Raw genomic sequence first — 15,735 nt, forward strand, 5'->3', positions numbered from 1 at the left:
CTGTTCCCAACAGACTCCTCTGTTCCCAACAGACTCGTCAGCCGAGGCATTCTATACTGAATCCTACAGTAGATATCTCATTGCCTGTTCAATTTCCACTCACTATGTACATACTTTTAATCGAGATCATATTCCCCCCCTACTTTATTACTGGAATTCACTTTGCTTGAAGGGAGACGAGGCAGACTTCAGTCACCATCATGGTCTAGCATACCACATTTAAAACAAACCAACCTTGAATTTAGGTGAAAGTTGCAAGTTTACTATGTGGATCAATGGGGTGCTACATACAGATGAGGAACTTTGGCAGAGCGGCCAGTGTGTTTCTACAGACATTCATCTTCAAATTAGTTTAGACAGTGCTGGCTTTTGTACTTAAGGAAATGAACAGACATTCTGGTCAAGTATCATTTTCTAGAAAAATAGTTTTTAATTACTTCTCAATGGGAGGACATTTTAGGGCATCCGCTCTTCTCCAATCACAGTCAGGTCTGGCTTCCTTTGGTATCTGCTGGCAGTGACTGAAATGAGCTGAGCTGAGTTCCTCTCCCTCCACATTCTTGAGTGGCTCTTTACTGTTTTTTGTTTTTTTTTTTCCTTCCTTCCTTCCGTCCATCCGTCCTTCCTTCCTTCCTTCCTTCCTTCCTTCCTTCCTTCCTTCCTTCCTTCCTTCCTTCCCTCCTCCCTCCCTCCCTCCCTTCCTCCTTCCTTCCCTCCTTCCCTCCTTCCTATTGCCCAGGCTGGAGTGCAGTGGCACCATCTCAGCTCACTGAAACTTTCGCCTCCCGGGTTCAAGCAATTCTCCCGCCTCACCCTCCCGAGTAGCTGGGATTACAGGGCGCGCCACCACATCCGGCTAATTTTTGTATTTTTAGTAGATACGGGGTTTCACCATGTTGGCCAGGCTGGTCTCGAACTCATGACCTCACGTGATCCACCCGCTTCATCCTTCCAAAGTGCTGAGATTACAGGCGTGAGCTACCGCGCCCGCCCTCTAGCTGTTTCTTAGGAATGTTGCTAGGAAGATTGAAAGAAGTACAAATAAGGTACCAGCTCTGTCCTCGCAAGCAAGCACGCAGGGGAGGCTGGTTTGTCCCCTTGCAATTTCTTTGTGATCACGCCTGGGATCACTCTTCTGCAGCGTTCAGACAGTGTTCCAAAAATTTCCCTGCAACAGCGGCAGGGGCAGATTTCCCACCCGGCCATGATTCATGTAGTGGCAGTGTCAAAACCAGATCCTTTCCGTACACGCTCAGTCACCCAAAGACCCATGCTATGCTGACAGGGTTCCAACCTGGGCTTCACCGACTCCACGTCAGAGGGTCTGTGATTCCCTGAGAGGGTACTCTAACCCTGAGAGCAAGGGCCCACCCGCACTCTGCGCGAAGGACTGTGGTTTTCATCGGGTTATCAAGAGCGTTCAAACCCAAAATGGTTTCAGAATCACAACTCTAGCCCTTCCAATCAAACTGCTTTGGCTAAGATGTCCGTTTTGAGTTGCATTTGAATCCTAGCCCTCGGTGGGAGGCATACTCACTTCCACGTTCACAGTTCTTGGAAGCGGTCCCATTGGGGGCGGGGCTGAGCGCGACCGCGCCCTCAACTCCTCCTATTGCCCGCCCCGGGGTGGGGCATACCCACGCGACAGGCTCCGAACCCAAGCTCGGGTTCGTCTCCTAGGCGGAAGCCGGACCAGAGAGCGTGCGTGTTTTTCCCAAGGTGCCCCGCGCTGCTGTTATGGCCGCCTCCTTGTGGTGGTATCCACACATGGAGTTCTAGGGCCGCGGGTGTATTTACGGTAACTGTAGCCACTAGATTTCAGCGTGTTTGGACTCTCCACTTTTCACTTTCTTTTGTTGACTCCCGTGTGGCCCTCGTGGGAGCCTGTTTTGGCTGCAGCTGTGTCTGGGGTGATGTGGACCCCGGAGCTAGCAATTCTGAGGGGATTCCCCACTGAGGCAGAGCGGCAGCAATGGAAACAGGAGGGGTTCGTCGGTTCAGGTGAGAGACGCACCTACCAGGGCCTTAGGCTATCGTGGGAACTGTGAGGAAAAGGGATGGCAGCGACTGATTCTCATCCCTCCGTTCGTTTTTTGCTAACAAAATCTAGCTGATTCTTTCAGGCTTTGGGTCGTTGAGTCTTTGACATCATGGGCGTGGACCTCACTCTGCCCAAAACTTCTTACCGCCCAGGTTCAGTAATAATAACAATGGCAATGCCAGTTTTCTAAGCCCTTAACATGTACTCAGTCATTTAATGCTTATAGCAGATACTTAAGGCAGATACCATTTTAATCCCACTTGCGGTGAAGACCTGTAAATACAGTTTGGTTAAGTAATTTTATTTTATTTTTATCTATTTATGTATTTATTATTTATTTATTATCTATTTTTTATTATTTATTTATTTTTTGAGACGGAGTTTTTATTTTTGCCCTGGCTGGAGTGCAATGGCGCGATCTCAGCTCGCTGCAACCTCCGCCTCCCGGGTTCAAGTGATTCTCCTGCCTCAGCCTCCAGAGTAGCTGGGATTGCGGCGCGCGGCACCACTCCCGGCTAATTTTGTATTTCTAGTTGAGTCGAGGTTTCACCACATTGGCCTAGCTGGTCTCGAACTCCTGACCTCCGATGATTCGCCCGCCTCAGCCTCCCAAAGTGCAGGGATTACAGGCCTGAGCCACCGCGCCCGGTTCTGGTTAAGTAATTTGTTTAAGGTCACACAGTTGGTAAGCAGAGAAGCTAAAAGGAGACAGCAAAGTTTTGTGTTTTTTTTTTTTTAACTGAGATGGAGTCTCCCTCTTGTTGCTCTGGCTGGAGTGCAATGGTGCCATCTCGCTCACTGCAACCTCCGCCTCCCTGGTTCAAGCGATTCTCCTGCCTCACTCAGCCTTCCAAGTCGCTGGGACTACAGGAATGCACCACCATGCCCGGCTAAGTTTGTATTTTTAGTAGAGACAGCTTTCACCCTGTTGGTCAGACTGGTCTGGAACTCCCAACCTCAGGGAATCTACCTGCCTCAGCCTCCCAAAGTGCTGGGATAACAGCCATGAGCCACCACGCAACGGCCTAAGCAGCAAAGATTAATTCTTGTGAGCAATGAATACTTACCAGAGAGATAAAAGAGTTAAAAGGCACATTTACTGGCACATCTGGTTGTGGGATTTAGGCTGGACCCAGAAATGTAATAACGAATAATGTAGTGTGTAAAGTACTCTGTGTGTATGTGTGTGTGTGGGCACTCGTGTGACACAGTGGGTGCTTTCAGTGACAGGAAGTTTGAAGTTTGGTGGTCTGGAAAAGTTTCCTAGAAGAAGTCAGACTTGAGCTGATTTTGGATTAAAGGGAAAGACTAACAAGTGGAGAAGAGTTCAACAGGCAAAATCACAAGTGCAAAGTGTGGAGTCAGGAATATGCATGGGACATTAGGGAAATAATGAGTAAACTAGCGTTCTTGGAGTGACTTTTCATGAAGAGAAGATAGTGGAGGTAGAAGGAGCCAGATTGTGAAAAGTCTTAGAACGTTGACTAAGGAAACTTTTCTGTTGTCAGTAGAAATCTTTGTGAATTTCCCAGCACAAGAGTAAATACCTATTAATGAGCAATGTTATTTCTGGGGCTGACTTCCACTTTGGGGCTCATAGTCAGTATGAGTGAGCTGCTAATTCTAGGAGAGAAAATGTTTGTAGAATGATGGGGATTTACTGAGTGCCTTGTGATTGACATACAGTAAACATTTTAAGTCTATAGATTGTTTTTGCACACTGAAATGGTAGATTTACCTAATAATGTTATCCTTTACGGTATGAAAAAAATTTTTTTTGGATTACTGCACTAATTTTTTATGTTACAGAGACTGGATCTTTCCTACAATTGCTGCTGGAAGGGAACTATGAAGCCATATTCTTAAATTCAGTGACTCAAAATATTTTTAATTCAGCAACAACCGCTGAAGAAAAGATTGATAGCTACCTGGAGAAGCAGGTAGTAACATTCCTGGATTACTCAACAGATTTGGACACAACGGAAAGGTAGAATTTTATTTGAAATTTTTATAGAGGAACAGACTGAATACATTTAATAGCACCTTGACAGAGTAAGGCACTGATTTTAGCAATTGAGAAACCTTGCCTTACATTTACTCAAGACTCATGGTATACCAAGTAATCTATGTAAAAACTCCTGTCCAGAATGAAAAAGTAAAGTGGTGCAGGATAAAATGGTTTCATATGTGAGACTGGCACATATTTGGGTGTTAACTGCTAACCCACTCCCATGAGCTCCCAAATGCTTAGGTCTTGTTGGCTTTACCCACCAGCAAAACTTCAGACCTTATTTCCTTTTAACTTAAAAACATACTTTCAGGCTGGGTGTGGTGCCTCACGCCTGAAATCCCAGAACTTTGGGAGGCCGAGGTGGGTAGATCACATGAGATCAGGAGTTTAAGACCAGCCTGGCCAACATGGTGAAACCCCGTCTATACAAAAATACAGAAATTAGTTGGGCATGGTGGCGTGCGCCTGTGATCCCAGCTGCTAGGGAGGCTGAGGCCAAAGAATCGCTTAAACCTGGGAGGCGGAGGTTGCAGTGAGCCGATAATCATGCCATTACACTCTAGCCTGGGCGACAGAGCGAGACTCTGTCTCAAAAAAAAAAAATACCAAAAAACATACTTTCAATCTTGTTATTTCTGCATAGCTGGGTGCTAATTTGTAACTATTTATTATGTTTTAGATTATTATCTTTATAGAACTCAGTGAACTAATGTTTTTGTTATGAAGCCCTTGGTTTACCTTCTTCCATTAAAGTTTGTGTAATTTTATAGGGTCAAGTACAGCAGGGAAACCTAAACTTTTCAGTGGCTTATATTTCACTGTTATAAATTTGATACCTCTGTCTTTTTTTTTTTTTTTTTTTTTTTTTTTTTTACGGGNCTGGTCTGAATCTACAATTCTAAATTGATTTCTCACTTTTATCTGTTAGTGTTCTATGCACTCCAACAAACTGGAGCCCTATTACACACAGAAACCCCATTCCCTGATCCTCTGTCTTTTTTTTTTTTTTTTTTTTTTTTTTGAGACGGAGTCTCGCTTTGCTGCCCAGGCTGGAGTGCAGTGGCCGGATCTCAGCTCACTGCAAGCTCCGCCTCCCGGGTTCACGCCATTCTCCTGCCTCAGCCTCCCAAGTAGCTGGGACTACAGGCGCCTGCCACCTCGCCCGGCTAGTTTTCTGTATTTTTTAGTAGAGACGGGGTTTCACCGTGTCGGCCAGAATGGTCTCGATCTCCTGACCTCGTGATCCGCCCGTCTCGGCCTCCCAAAGTGCTGGGATTACAGGCTTGAGCCACCGCGCCCGGCCTATACCTCTGTCTTTCATCTACTATCTGTGGCAACCATGTCAAGCTTTAATTATCTTATAAATACATGCAATTTTATTTTACCATTATTTCTAGGAAATAGCTTCATTTAGTCCTTCAACAGATAAACTATTATAGTAGATGTGGAGGTTCTGAAGATGAATAAAGCATAACCCATATTCATAAGGAGTTTGCAAAAGAATGCTGCTACAGGCTTTTAATTTTATTTTGAAAATTAATATTATTCATTTTCTTTTCCTTTTTTTTTTGGATGGAGTATCACTCTGTTGCCCAGGCTGGAGTGCAGGGGTGTGATCTTGGCTCACTGCAACCTCTGCCTCCCAAGTTCAAGTGATTCTCTTCCCTCAGGTGACCATGTAGCTGGGATTACAGGCCTGCGTCACACCTGGCTAAGTTTTTTTGTATGTTTAGTAGAGATGGGGTTTTACCATGTTGGCCAGGCTGGTCTTGAACTCCTGACCTCAGGTGATCTGCCTACCTCAGCCTCCCAAAGTGCTGGGATTACAGGCGTGAGCCACTTCGCCCAGCCTCCATTTCATTTTTTTAGTTTACTAGTAGTTATGTTCCTTTGGTGTCATTCTTTTTTTTTTTTTTCCTTTAGTTCCTTTTTGTGGAGATGGTGTCTTGATATGTTGCTCAAGCTGGTCTCGAACTCCTGGGCTCAAGCATCCTCTCACCTCTGCCTCACTAAGTGTGGGGATTATAGGCATGAGTCACTCCGCCCGGCCAGATTCTTACTGCTTTGTGATACGTGTGCATTCTCATAGCAAGTAGCCTTGTGGTCCCCATTAAAACAACACATTCACCCAAATGCGTTATTCACTGATAGATCAGATTTCTATCTTGTCACACAAAGCTAAAAAGAGCCATTTCAGTTGACTTATTTTCAGACATTTGAAAGTTAAAGTGTATTCTCAGTTCACCTTATGGATTTTGTTTTTTGATTAGGACAGTTTATTAAGGCTGTTTTCTCCAAATTTCCAAACTTCTGAAACCAGCTCTCTTGTTATCTTTTTTCTCTAATGCTGCTTATTCTTTGCATTGCATCCGGAGTTTTGTATTTTTGCTACCATAGGCTTGTATGTTTGATTTTTTGTTTTTTCTTTTTCTCAAAGAATCTTCCTTTTAAGGAAGGGCCTAGGGGCTGTGGGGAAAAAAGTGGCTCCTAATACTTTCTCTTCAGAATGAAACTCCAGGATTCCCTGGCTGTTATTTGCTAGAGTTGAATCTGTACCTATTTAGGTCCTAATTTAGGGTTTGGCACATTACGGCTGGCAGGCTAACTAAGTGGCTAAGAACGAATGGTTTTTACATTTTTAAAGGGTTGGAAAAAAACAAACGTGATATGCAAAGCCTAAAATATTTCCTATCTGTCCCTTTAGAAAACGTTTGCCTATCCCTGTCTCACATCACAGCAAGACTGAAAAATACAAGTTTCACTAAAATGTCTATGTTTTGTTGTTGTTGTTATTCTAGCATTTGGTGGTATGGGATCGGTAAAAGGTTAGCAACAACTTTATATCATCACTTTTCTTCTGTATAAAGTCAGTTTTCTATACATCTTGCAATGTCAGAGCTGTTAAAGGGAATGCAAAAAAAACTTATAGACATCTGATCAGAACCTAAATCAACACTGTTCAGGATAATTTTCTGTGGAGATAGAAGTGCTGTCTATCTTCATTGCCTAGATGGTAGCCACTAGCCACAGTGTAAACTATGAGCACTTGAAATATGGAAAGTGTGACTAAGGAACTGAATTGTAAATTTTATTAATTTTAACTAATGTAAATTTAAACCATGTGTGGCTCATGGCTATAATATTGGATATTGTAGACCAAAATTTTTTCTTTTTAAGAGAGACAGGATCTTGCTTTGTCATTCAGGCTGGAGTACAGTGCTATAGTCAGAGCTTACCACAGCCTTGAACTCCTGGACTGCAAGCAATCCTCATGCATCAGCCTCTTGAGTAGCTGGGATGTACCACCATACCTGGCTAACTTCCTTTTTTTTTAATTTTTTTAATTTTTTTAATTTTTTGAGACGGAGATCTCGCTGTGTTGCCCAGGCTGGAGTGCAGTGGCGCGATCTCGGCTCACTGCAAGCTCCGCCTTCAGGGTTCACGCCATTCTCCTGCCTCAGCCTCCCAAGTAGCTGGGACTACAGGTGCCTGCCACCACGCCCGGCTTTTTTGTATTTTTAGTAGAGACGGGGTTTCACCGTGTTAGCCAGGATGGTCTCGATCTCCTGACCTCGTGATCCACCTGCCTCGGCCTCCCAAAGTGCTGGGATTACAGGTGTGAGCCACCGCGCCCGGCCCTGGCTAACTTCTTAATTTTTGGTAGAGACAGGGTCTCACTATGTTTCTCAGGCTTGTTTTGAACTCCTGGGTTCAAATAATCCTCCTACCGTGGCCTTCCAAAATATTGGAATTATAGGCGTGAGCCACTGTGCCTAGCTAACCTAAATTGTTTTAAGTTTTAGAAATTTTTTTTTTGGTAATACTCTAGGGTAGTCTCAATAAATGTTGATAGATATTATTTTCTTAATAAAACTGAAATGGAATAGTGTGTTTGAGATTATACAGTGATAGTAGTTCATATTTATTTCTTTAACCATTCTTATATGCAGACAACAGTTGATATTTCTACTTGGTGTGAGCAGTTTGCAACTTTTTGTTCAGAGCAACTGGACGGGGCCTCCTGTTGACTTACATCCTCAGGATTTTTTGTCATCTGTCTTGTTCCAGCAATTCAGTGAGGTATGCTTGTTGAAAATGTTGTATGTAATTATTATTGTGTTATTTATTTTTTATAAGCAGGTCTTTATAAACTGGAACTAATAGTAGGTAGGAAAGAAACATGACTTTATGGTTTGCACAAAACTACTAAGAATGCTTGTTCATTGATCAGATTTTCACATATTTCCAGAAGTTCCATTGTCAAACTCCTCTTCATACACACTCCATTTTATAGAGCCATGTTGGCTGTGTTTTTAATGAAAGTACAGACAGCTGCACCAGTTGTTTAGTTGATTGTATCACCTCAGTTACATAAAGATTTTTTTTTTTTTGAGATGGTATCTCACTCAGTCACCCAGGCCGTTGTACAGTGGCTAGACCTATACCTACAGGCCTCAACCTACTCAGGCTCAGGTGATCTTCCCACTTCAGCCTCCCAAGTAGCAGAGACTACAGTTGCATGCCACCATGCCCAGGTAATTTTTCTGTAGAGATGGAGTTTTGCCATGTAGCCCAGGCTGGTCTAAAACTCCTGGGCTCAAGTGGTCTGCCTGCCTCAGCCTTCCAAAGTGCTAGGATTATAGATGTGAGCGCTGTACATAAAGATCTTTAATGGCAAAACAGCAAATCTGGAAATCTGTTTAATTTTATTTCAGGTAAGTTTTTAATTAATTAATTAACTAATTAATTTTTTGAGACAGAGTCTTGCTCTGTCACCCAGGCTGGAGTACAGTGGCGTGATCTCAGCTCACTGCAACCTCTGCCCCATGGGTTCAAGCAATTCTTCTGCTTCAGCCCCCCCAGTAGCTGGGATTACAGGCGTGCGTTACCACACTTGGCTAATTTTTGTATTTTTAGTAGAGATGGGGTTTCACCATGTTGGCCAGGCTGGTCTTGAACTCCTGACCTCAAGTGATCCGCCTGCCTCAGCCTCCCAAAGTGCTGGGTTTACAGGTGTGAGCCACCATTCCCAGCTTGCAGGTAAGTTTTGATACTATACTTAAGAATGGCTCCCAGGAGTGGTTTGCTCCCAGGGGTGGCTTTAAATTGCAAATACTTTATTAAAGTTCCTGGCACAGCATTGCTTCATGGTGATTATTATCCATTGTGAAGATAAAATTATTGATCTGTGCCAGTGTGCCATCATTAGAGCTTGAAGTTTGAGTAAGAACTTTGATTTATCCAGCCACTTTGGTGATTTTGAACGTAGCTATCAACCACTCAACCTGGAAAAAGCTGAGTGATTGATAGCTATGTTCAAAATCACCAAAGTGCATCCAGAGCTTCTGCAACAAAACAGACCTAGTGTTACCTGGTTTCTCAGAATTAGGTGTCACAAGTAGGCCAGGCACGGTGGCTCACGCCTGTAATCCCAGCACTTTGGGAGGCCAAGGCGGGTGGATCACAAGGTCAGGAGTTCGAGACCAGCCTGACCAACATGGTGAAACCCCGTCTCTACTAAAAATACAAAAATTAGCCAGGCGTGGTGGTGCACGGCTGTAATCCCAGCTACTGAGGAGGCTGAGGCAGGAGAATCACTTGAGCTCAGGAGGCAGAGGTTGCAGTGAGCCAAGATTGTGCCACTGCATACCAGCCTGGGCAACAGAGTAAGATTCCATTTCAAAAAAAAAAGAAAAAAAGAATTAGGAGTAGCAAGTAAATGTGGAATAGAATTATTAGAGCTATGTCTTAAGAATTTAATGAGGGGGCAGTAGGAAGAGAAGAAGTGCAAAAACAAGCATAATGTAAAAACCACAATAATTAACTCTTTGCATATCGGGTTAGTGAGTCACTATATATACTTCATTAGAGTAATTTTAATTCATAATGCTGATCCTAATTATAACTGAAAGGTTAAAAGATGTTTTGTATCTTATGTCTATGAAGGGAATTTATAATTTATGTTCTACAGAGGTTTTCATCCAAAACGGGGGTAAAAATCCCCAAACCCCAAATGATTGTAGCACTTAAAGAGATAAGCTTCAATTATCTAGAAATGTATTTATGAAACATCTCATTCCCTCTCTTATGTATGAATCAGTTTCTGGCTTCTATGGCCCTGTAGTATGGATTAGAAATCCACCAAACAGCCAAAGCCATAAATATCTCCTGAGCACTGATGTGTGGTTTGAATGGTGCTTAATTCGCATTTCTTTTTTTTTTTTTTTTTTTTGAGATAGAGTCTCACTCTGTCGCCCAGGCTGGAGTGCAGTGGTGCAATCTCGGCTCACTGCAGTCTCTGCCTCCCGGGTTCAAATGATTCTACTGCCTCAGCCTCCCAAGCAGCTGGGACTACAGGCGCTCACCACCATTCCCGGCTAATTTTTGTATTTTTAGTAGAGACGGGGTTCCAGCATGTTGGCCAAGGTGGTTTCGAACTCCTGACCTCAGATGATCCACCCACCTCGGCCTCCCAAAGTATTGAGATTACAGGTGTGAGCCACTGTGCCTGGCCTTAATTCACATTTCTTGTGTCAATTTGGTCCTTACAGATTTGAGGTAATCTATAGATGAAAAGACTGAAGCTCAGAGTGGCAAAAGAATCTTGTCAGAGATCTTATAGCTGGGGCATTGGAATCCACATTCCAATGGTTCCAAAATCCAGTACTCTTCTACACTAGTGTAGAAGCACCTGTAAATTCAGGTAGCAAATCAAAACAGTATGAAAATGAATTTCATGAGAAGTTCAGACCATAAGAAATATTGCCATTAACAAAGAGATTTCTGGCAGCTGGATTTTGTCAAAGACGACCTTTTAGTTGGAAGTGGACCTTGAGCTAGAACCTGAAGGGTGGTTAGAAAATGGATAGAGAAGAGGAAAATATACATTCTAGGTGCAGTCATATATGAGCAGGAATTTAGAGGAGAGAACAGCATAGTGTTTGTGGGAAAAGGATGCTTTGAGCTTGCCGCTTTTAGCAGTGAAAAATCAGACTTGATGGAGATCATTTGGAGTTGTAGGAAACTTTGAGTAAGTCTTTGATTTTAACTTTTTTATTGGAACTACCGCCAACACTTAAAAGAGCATATGAAATGTATACAATTTAAATAATAAATCTCCTTTGTACTCACAGCCTAGCTTGAGTGTCACAGGTAATGCTCTCCAGGTAGTATATATTGGTGTGAGCCTCTGCACTGGGCCCAGGTATTTCATTTTATAATTGATGAAACTGAGGCTTCATTAGGAAAAAGATTGTGGGAAAAGTTTACATGTACTCACAAACTAATGAGAAGCAGAGAAAGGACACTATCCTTTGACATTGGAACGCATGTTCCTGATGGGTGAGGATTCTTCCTTGCTATTTTATGGCAGTTGTTAAAATTCTGCCATCCAAATTTTAACAACCTTGTCCATTGTAAAAAATCTCTGTACAACACGGGAGTGCATTTTTCAAAGGCATCCTTTTTATTTTGCTGTCTTCTGCTCACTCTGGTGCGTGGTCATATGCCCATTCAGCATTTGATGTATGAGACCTTGTTGATTGTTTGGCTTGATAGAAATTATGGAGGAGACACTTACTTTATAATGACATTTTCCATGTATTGAAGCTTAAGTGAAATATTGGTGTTTAATATAAATATCAAATACTCTATTTAGTATAAATACTTTAACATAGGGATGCTTTTCATTGAGATAATATTTTGTTGTAAGTAAATTTATGAAGTGATGATATCTCTTCAATGCTATCATTTTTTTTAGTTCCTTGTTTCTCTAAAGTTTGAACATGCCAGGTGCGGAAGCTTTCGCTTGTAATCCCAGCACTTTGGGAGACCGATGCAGGGGATCACTTAAAGTCAGGAGTTCGAGACCAGCCTGGCCAACATGGTGAAACCCCATCTTTACTAAAAATACAAAAACTTAGCCAGATGTGATGGTGCGTGCCTGGAGTCCCAGCTGTTCGCCCAGGCAGGAGGATCACTTGAGCCTGGGAGACGGAGGTTGCAGTGAGCCAAGATCGCGCCACTGCACTCTAGCCTGGGCAACAGAGTGAGACTCCCATCTCAAGAAAAAAAACCTAAAAAATCAAGTTTGATCAGATGGGTGGCCATCCATCAGGGCAGGCTGGGTTTATAGATGTCTAAGGGCATTTGCAGTGTTATAATTCTGTCCAGTGCCAATTGCTGTGTAATATATTAATGCTTTTGTTTCAAAGCTGAGTTGACTGGAAAATCTTTGTATTATTATAAGACCTATAAAGATTAATCTTTTGTTAAATTATATCATCTTAGTTTATAATCCTTTTTTCAGGTTAAAGGACTGGATGCCTTTGTTCTGAGCCTGCTCACTCTAGATGGTGAATCGATCTACAGCCTGACCTCGAAGCCCATACTGCTTTTATTAGCACGCATTATCCTAGTGAATGTAAGACATAAACTGACAGCTATTCAGGTAAGGAAAGGATCCATGAGATTCATACCCTGGTGTGACTTTTGTGCTTATTAACACCAGACTGTAGATGTGTTGCTGACAACGTCTTGGTCTATTTTGTTTTCTAAGTCTTCTATGTATGTGATTTAAAAATCTGATGAAAATAAGCAAAAACTTTTTTTCCCTCATGAGATTGATCTAGTTTAGAATGGGATTATGTTGTACCTCCTTAATAGGATTTATGTGTGTACTGTATACATATAAATGTTCATTTGCAGAAATCTTAAATATTGATTTAAAAATATGCCTTGGGCTGGACCCGGTAGCTCACGTGCATAATCCGGTAGCTCACGTGCATAACTTTGAGAGGCTGAGGTGGGCGAGTCACCTGAGGTCAGGAGTTCGAGACCAGCCTGGCTAACATGGTGAAACTCCATCTCTACTAAAAATACAAAATTAGCTGAGTGTGGTGGTGGGCGCCTGTAATCCCAGCTACTTGCGAGGCTGAGGCAGGAGAATTGCTTGAACCTGGGAGATGGAGGTTGCAGTGAGCCGGCATTGCTCTCCAGCCTGGGCAACAGAGTGAGACTCTGTCTCAGAAAAACCAAAACAAAACAAAACAAAAACAATGAAAAAAAGACATACCTCATAGTCTTTTATGAATTTCATATAGGATAATGAGCAGTGACCAAAATTTAATGGGTCTTAATTTCTGTTTCCTGGCTCACATTCTATGTTATGTCATTATTTGGGTTGGATTTATATGGTTTCTTCATATAAACTAGTGAGGACAAATATACACACAGAATGCTAATATGCAGAAAGGAAAGACAGTCTTTGGAAGTTTAGTGGAGGTTGTCAGCCATGCAGTGTGCAGTCTGTGTTGCTGCTATTCAACTCTGCTGCATTGTAGTGTTAAAGCAGCTGTAGACAATGTTTCATTAAATGGACATGACTGTCTTCCAATAAAGCTTTATTCATGGACACTGAAACTTACATTTTCTATACTTCTCACATTAACAAAATACTATTATTGATTTTCCCAGTGATATAAAAATGTAAAAACGATTTTCAGTTCTTGGGCTCTGTGGAAACCAGTAGTGGACTGGATTTGTGCACAGGCTGTGCCTGGCTGACCCCTGCTTCATCTGATTGTTACAGCCTGGTGTGCTGCAGACCCCATAGTGTCAGAAATAGTACATCTAAATTTTACGTGAAATCTCCCAATTTTGGCTGACAATTTTTAGGAAACACAATAGTTCTTTCTTTTTTTTTTTTTTTTTTGAGATGGAGTTTCACTCTTGTTGCCCAGGCTGGAGTGCAATGGCGTGATCTCGGCTTATCACAACCTCCGCCTCCTGGGTTCAAGTGATTCTCCTGTCTCTGCTTCCCAAGTAGCTGGGATTACAGGCATGCGCCACCATGTCTGGCTAATTTTGTATTTTTATTTATTTATTTTTCTGAGACAGAGTCTCGCTCTGTCGCCCAGGCTGGAATGCAGTGGCGTGATCTCAGCTCACTTCAAGCTCCACCTCCTGGGTTCATGCCATTCTCCTGCCTCAGCCTCCCAAGCAGCTGGGACTACAAGCGGCTGCCACTATGCCTGGCTAATTTTTTTTGTTTTTGGTAGCGATGGGATTTCTCCACATTGGTCAGGCTGGTCTCGAACTCCCGACCTCGGATGATCCGCCCACCTCAGCCTCCCAAAGTTCTGGGATTACAGGCGTGAGCTACCGTGCCCTGCCCAAGAATCACAGTATTTCTATAGGTGAAAGTAGACTTGGTCTGTGCTATGTAAGGGCTTACTTTCCTAAGCATTTAAGATTATACACCAAAGTTAATTAATTAATTAATTTTTTTGAGATGGAGTCTCACTGTGTCGCACAGGCTGTAGTATAGTAGTGTGATCTTGGCTCACTGCAACGTCTGCCTCACAGGTTCAAGCAATTTTCATGCCTCAGCCTCCTGAGTAGCTGGGATTACGGGTGCCCACTACCACGTTTGGCTAATTTTTTGTATTTTTAGTAGAGACATGGTTTCACCATGTTGGCCATGTTGGTTTCAAACTCCTAACCTCAAGTAACCTGCCTGCCTTGGCCTCCCAAAGTGCTGGGATCACAGTCATGAGCCACCACACCTGGCCTAAATTTGTTTTAAAAGAAGAGGTAAGAAGGGAAGTAATGCCTCTATTTGCAACTCTCATGAGAGCCAGAGGATTTGGAATCCATTGTACTAGAGGGTGTTTGTTTGTTTGTTTGTTTGTTTTTAAGACAGGGTCTGTCTATGTTGCCCAGGCTGGAATGCAGTGGCATGAACTCAGCTTACTGCAACCTCTGCCTCCTGGGCTGAAGCCATCCTCCCACCTCAGCCTCCCAAGTAACTTGGACTATGGGCATGTGCCACCACACCCAGCTAATTTTTGTATTTTTTTGTAGAGACAGGGTTTCACCTGTTGCCCAGGCTGGTCTTGAACTTGTGGGCTCAAGTGACTGACCTGTCTCCATCTCCCCTAAGTGCTGAGATTATAGGCATAAGCCACCATTCCTAGCCTGGAAGGGTTTTTGTTTTTGAGACAGCGTCTTGCTCTGTCGCCCAGGCTGGAGTACAGTGGTGCGATCTTGGCTCACTGCAACCTGCGCCTCCCAGGTTCAAGTGATTGTCCCGCCTCAGCCTCCCAAGTAGCTGGGACTACAGGTGTGTACCACCATGCCTGGCTAATTGAAGGGTTTTTAATACATGGATTTCAACATGTCTTAGCATATATGAGGCTTCATCTTTTGAGCTCTTAGTGATAGTAGCTTGAGTAAAACATTTTTCCCCCAAGTAAGTTGATCTGAGTTAAATGGTCTTATAGACTGACGATTACTTTGCGCTATTGTTTTATTTATTTATTTATTTATTTATTTATTTGTTTATTTATTGAGACAGAGTCTTGCTCTGTTGCCCAGGCTGAAGTGCAGTGGCGTGATCTCGGCTCACTGCAACCTCTGCCTCCTGGGTTCAAGCGATTCTCCTACCTCAGCCTCCCTAGTAGGGATTACGGGCATGTGCCAGCATGCCCTGCTAATTTTTTTGTACTTTTAGTAGAAACTGGGTTTTACTGTGTTGGCCAACTGGTCTCAAACTCCTGACCTCAAGTGATCCACTCGCTTCGGCCTTCCAAATTACTGGGGTTACAGGTGTGAGCCACCGTGCCCTGCTGCTTTAAGTAAAGTATCACCAAGCCATGAGGCTGCCAAATGGCATTATTTTCTT

The 15,735-nt window shown here is 43.0% G+C and overlaps 1 protein-coding gene across 2 annotated transcripts in view; it reads left to right on the top strand.

The window, feature by feature from the left end:
• Nucleotides 1-1,636: 1,636 nt before the first annotated feature.
• The window catches only part of TTC27 (tetratricopeptide repeat domain 27), a 178,992-nt gene continuing 164,893 nt past the window's right edge, over nt 1,637-15,735 (top strand). Inside the window, exons 1-4 of one of the 2 annotated variants that reach the window (XM_025354562.1) lie at nt 1,637-2,001; nt 3,851-4,028; nt 8,003-8,132; nt 12,361-12,501. In XM_025354562.1, coding sequence (XP_025210347.1) covers nt 1,914-2,001; nt 3,851-4,028; nt 8,003-8,132; nt 12,361-12,501 — 537 coding nt within the window. In that variant the 5' untranslated portion in view covers nt 1,637-1,913. The remainder of the gene's footprint in view (nt 2,002-3,850; nt 4,029-8,002; nt 8,133-12,360; nt 12,502-15,735) is intronic. The other variant, XM_025354563.1, reaches the window with a different exon arrangement.

Source organism: Theropithecus gelada, chromosome 13 (genome assembly GCF_003255815.1).
Source record: "Theropithecus gelada isolate Dixy chromosome 13, Tgel_1.0, whole genome shotgun sequence".
Taxonomy (NCBI): Eukaryota; Metazoa; Chordata; class Mammalia; order Primates; family Cercopithecidae; genus Theropithecus; species Theropithecus gelada.